Source organism: Pteropus vampyrus, unplaced genomic scaffold (genome assembly GCF_000151845.1).
Source record: "Pteropus vampyrus isolate Shadow unplaced genomic scaffold, Pvam_2.0 Scaffold3, whole genome shotgun sequence".
NCBI lineage: Eukaryota > Metazoa > Chordata > Mammalia > Chiroptera > Pteropodidae > Pteropus > Pteropus vampyrus.
The window spans coordinates 2,729,547-2,734,489 of NW_011888784.1; the positions used below are offsets into that span (position 1 = coordinate 2,729,547).

A 4,943-nucleotide genomic window follows, 5' to 3' on the forward strand; every position below is an offset into this window, starting at 1 on the left:
AAAAAAAAAAAAAACAAAAAAACAAGACTAAGAGAGGAACAACACACATGTACAAGAGAGAGAAGAATAAAGAAATATGGGACACAGGAAATAACTCACTGTGAAGTAGTATCAAGAAAAAAATGAAGCAAGCTGGCAAGGAATTAAAAAATTCATTATATTTGACACTTGAAAGACTGAGTGTCAAAAATTTTGTGATACAGCATTGCATATTCTCTTCTATTTATCAAAACACTCTCATTTAGGCAATGAATAATATTTATATGATCGTGTAACTTCAGAATCAATCCAGAGATAAAGCATGGAAGACAACAGAATACAACATAAATATCCAAAAATCTCTCTACAATGAGAAATATTAACTAACCAAAAGTGAGAGATGGAATGAGAAAAAACACCAACATTTTTTTCATTTTTCACTGTGGCAAGCTAAAAACTATCTTAAGTTGCTAACAAAAGCTCTCTAAGTATGTTATTATATAAAGGTAACTACCAGGAAAACTAAAAGTAGTAATAACAAAAACTGAGAGGTAGAGAGAGGAAGCACAGTATTTGAAGGTATGTGTGTACTATTATATTTCACCTCTGACCATGGTCACAGTTGAGAACTGTGATAAGGAGGTACACCAAGAGGAAATAAAGAAGGTTAAATAATTTTATAACATTCTGTTCCTTTTGCATATTTTTAAACCATGTAATACATTTCTAAAATAAAAACAAATTTAATGAACAATATGAATATATACATTTTCAGAGGAAATAGAATAAGTTGGATTTGCTGAATTCCTTGAGTTTCTCTGCATATTCATACCAAAATCCTACAAGTAATGTTCACTTTAATCTTAAATTCTAAAGAATTCAATGAAGTATTTATATGTAATTAATTAGTACTCTATAACATAAATAAAGGTGGCACTTACCTGGAAAAATATATACATTGTTTCCTTGACCTGGTGTAAACAGCTGACCATCACTGAGTTTCACTGGCCCAAATGGACTGCCACTGGCAAACAAACACCTTCCCTGTTAAAAAACAAAATAACCTCAATTTTATTACTCTACATGGACTAGAAAACTGAGGTAAACTCAAATAAATAAATACTATAGTAAAGCAGACCAATGTTACTTGCAGACAGACATAATTGATATATAACATAATCCTTTCACTAAAATCCTTATTGAGGTTTGTTTCATGCATATCATGTATCTGAAGAAAGTTGGAAAATGTCCATTAAATTTTTAAAAATCTGACACCTCCATTTCCTTAAAAAAAATTTAAAAATGTAAATGGCCAATAACTACCATCCCAAATATTAAAGACTGATGTAAATACCTGTGAATGAAGGGGAAAAGATCAAAAATTAAATTGCTACCAATTACTATACAACTGCTGTCCTTGGCTGTGTACCGGGGGCTTTCTACGTATTAACTCAGTTAATTTAGACTACATAAAAACCTTTATGAGGTTATCATCATCTCCATTTCACTGATAAAATAGAATCAGAACACTAAAGTTTAAATATTTCCAGATACTTTGTAAAAAGTCACACATCTCAATTGTAGTAGTTAAACTGGAATCCAGATTTTTTATAACTCCAAAGCCCATGGTCTTTTTGTTATGCTATAATGAACCCCCATTAGGCAGTTTAGAAAGGAGGCACTAGTGTAACCATACCACTGGCCCCAGAAAAAATAGCATGTTGCCCTGTTAGAGAGTAACACCAAGACACCTCTCTGCTGAAAACAAAAGATGAAAAATTTAAGCGGTGACTCAAAATATATAAATGTATGCCATTATTTTATGTAATATTAAGAAATTAAACTATGACACAATGCTTTTTTATTATTTTTAAGAGATAACCCAATTTCAATGTTATAAAAATTATGAAAAAAGTTTCATCTTAAATCTGGCGAAAGTACATCAAACTAGTCTCCTCAAGGAGTTTTTATTTATTCCAATAATGTACATATATTACAATCATATTTATTCTTTCAAAAATTAAAATTCTTAAATGTTTGAACACTCTTCTAGTAACTGCTCAAAACATTTAAATTTTTTTGTTTTTTGGAAATGCCAAAGCCATGATACATTGGGTGTATTTATCCAATAGTCATTGTATAAGACTCAGATTTCACTTGAAACTTATTGATTTTATTAAATTATATAAAAAAAAGACTTAAGATTTAATATTGGGGGCAATAAGCAATAGTTGTAAGTAGTAAAGACTGGCGAATAGAATGAACAATCAAGCTAAAAGTAGTACCATGCTTTGGTAAAAGGTAAGACAGTACACTTAAGAGATTGATTTTATTTTGATATCTATATGCTGACTTTGAAGATGATTTCGAAAGAAAAGGTTTCAACAATTTTTTAACTGTTGGAAATAAATATTCAAGAGACTTTATTTTGGCAATATAGAAAAGCAAAATCTGTGCCTGATAGCCTGAGCAGCAAAGCTATCAGGAGTCTCATGATGTCAGAGAGAGAAAAAGTTCAGTGACCACTAGGGTGAGGGATGCTGATAAAAACCGGAGGGCTTTGATTCATACCCAAAGTGGTGCACATAAGGAGAAAGGATAAACTGTGGAACAAGATTAGGCCTCACAGGGACTGGGCTATGATTAGATTATGACGAGGGGCCCAGACTAACAGTCACCAGAGATAAGGGTAGAGCCCCTCTGAAGGAAGCTTCATCCAGAGCCTCAAATTACTGCTATAGTTCTTCATCCATGCTATCTAGCACTCAATAAAGAAACAAGCAAAAAATAAAACTAAACTTTAACAAAAAGACAAGGACTGCATAACCAATAGGAAGAAAGATAACAGAAATGGACTGAGTAAGATATTTATTACTATCAGACATTAACTCTGATTAGAATTCATATATTCAAGAAATTAAATACAAGATAGAAAATTTTGGCCAAACATTACAAGTCAATCAAAAGGAATAAATAAACATTTAAAAATTATTATCAAAATTGTGAGGTGTGATGATACCGATTATAATTTTCTAAATCCTTAACTTTTGAGAGAGATACTATAATATTTAAAATTAAATGATACGATGTCTGTGTGATCTGCTTCAAAATAATCTGGGGTGTGTAGAATGTAGAACAAGACTGGCGAAGAGTTGATTATTTTTGAAGGTAGATATTGGCACATGGCAGTTAATTATGCTAGTCTCTACTTTTGTATGTGTTTGAAATCTTCTATAATAAAAAACTTTTTAAATAGATTAGAGACAAAAACATTTATCTCCACATTTATCTAACAATGATTACTGCTGGGTATCACTGTAAACAAGTCTTTAAAAATCACTTCCTATACACCTGAAACTAATATAAAATAATACTGAATGTCAACTCTAATTGAAAAAAAAATTAAAAAACAAAAAGTTTGTGTTAAAATGAAAATGACTTCCTAGAGCCGCACAAAGATCACTTATAAGAACAATACAGAAAGTGATTACATTGTAGAAATTACAAACATATCCCTACAGAACACTAGGAAAAAAACAATTGCCCTAATGATATATAAGCAGAAAGTTATAACTGGGATATAACTCAATAAGTGGCAGTATCAAAGAATGCAAAAGAACTAAATCTCAAACAATTTAGATAAAAGTAAAAATTCGTTACAGACAGCTGATGACTCAAAAAAAATGGTCCTCATAAACACTGATGAAAAACAAGTAAAGAGGGTCAGAAGAATTGTTTCTTGAAATGTGAGGGCAAGGAAGCAGTATTTGTAAATTGATTATTTCTATAACATGTGCTTTTAAGTCTGTGTCATTAAATTAGTAAATTATTATAAAAAGAATCAAATACAAATTCTACAAATGAAAAATACAATAAAATTAAGACCTTGACAACAGATGAGCACAGCTAAAAAGAGACTATGCAAACTGGAAAATAAGTCCAAAGAAAATCACCAGCTTGAAACACACAGCAAGCAAACAGGATGACATACATAGAAAATAGTGTAAGAGATATATGACATATGGTGAAAAAGTCTAAACATTCACATAATTAGAGTCCCACAAGAGGAGAGAGAAAGTGACCAAATCAGGGATATTTCCAAAATAACTTCCCTGACCCTCCAAAAGAGGATAGTAAGCCACATATTCAAGAGCTCTACAATCCACAAGTGGAAATAAAGACAAAGAAAACCACGCATAGGTCCATTGTAGCAAAACTGCTTAAACCCAAGACAAAATGATGTATCAAAAGAAAAACAGAAGTCAGATGACAACAGAATGATATCTTTAAAGTGCTGAAATAAAGTATTTACCAATTTTTACTTCTAATCACAGTGAAAATATTCTTCAAATGAAGGCAAAATAAAGAAATTATCAAGAGAATTCATCAGACCCATATTAAGGAAAGTTCTGATAGAAGGAAAATGATCCTAGATAGAAGCACAACATGAAGGAAAGATGAGTGGCAACAGCAAATATTAAAATGTAGGTAAATCTAAATAAATAATTTTTGTTTAAAACAACAATGTCTTTTGGGGTTTAAAATATAGAGAATTAAAATGTTCAACAGCACAAAAGGCATGAGGGGGTTAAAATACAGTTATGAGGTAATTACTTTCCAGAAGTGTTATAAGCAATAATATATCAGAATCTGATAATTCATGGACACATGTTGTAATTTCCAGAGTAACCAAGAAAAGAATTATGCAAGAATGTATAACTACCAGGCTAATTGAGGGAAAATAACAGACAACCAATTCATTCAGTTATTACTGATTAATACCTCTGTATATGTATATGCTTCTTCAGCCGTGCACTCAGCCTTTGCTGTAGGATTACTTAATGCAAATATTATAGGCCTTTCATTGATATCGGCCATGGCTTTGAGTACATCAGCAGTAAAAAGTCGGCCAGCTCCTGCAACTCCTGTAATAAATAAGGCGGAAAACAGCAACTTCATTACAG

At 31.3% G+C, this 4,943-nt stretch overlaps 1 protein-coding gene across 1 annotated transcript in view; it reads right to left on the reverse strand.

The window, feature by feature from the left end:
* The window catches only part of ME2 (malic enzyme 2), a 47,931-nt gene that overhangs the window by 10,376 nt on the left and 32,612 nt on the right, over positions 1-4,943 (reverse strand). The window contains exon 13 of the mRNA XM_011360516.2: positions 921-1,023. Coding sequence (XP_011358818.1) covers positions 921-1,023 — 103 coding nt within the window. The remainder of the gene's footprint in view (positions 1-920; positions 1,024-4,943) is intronic.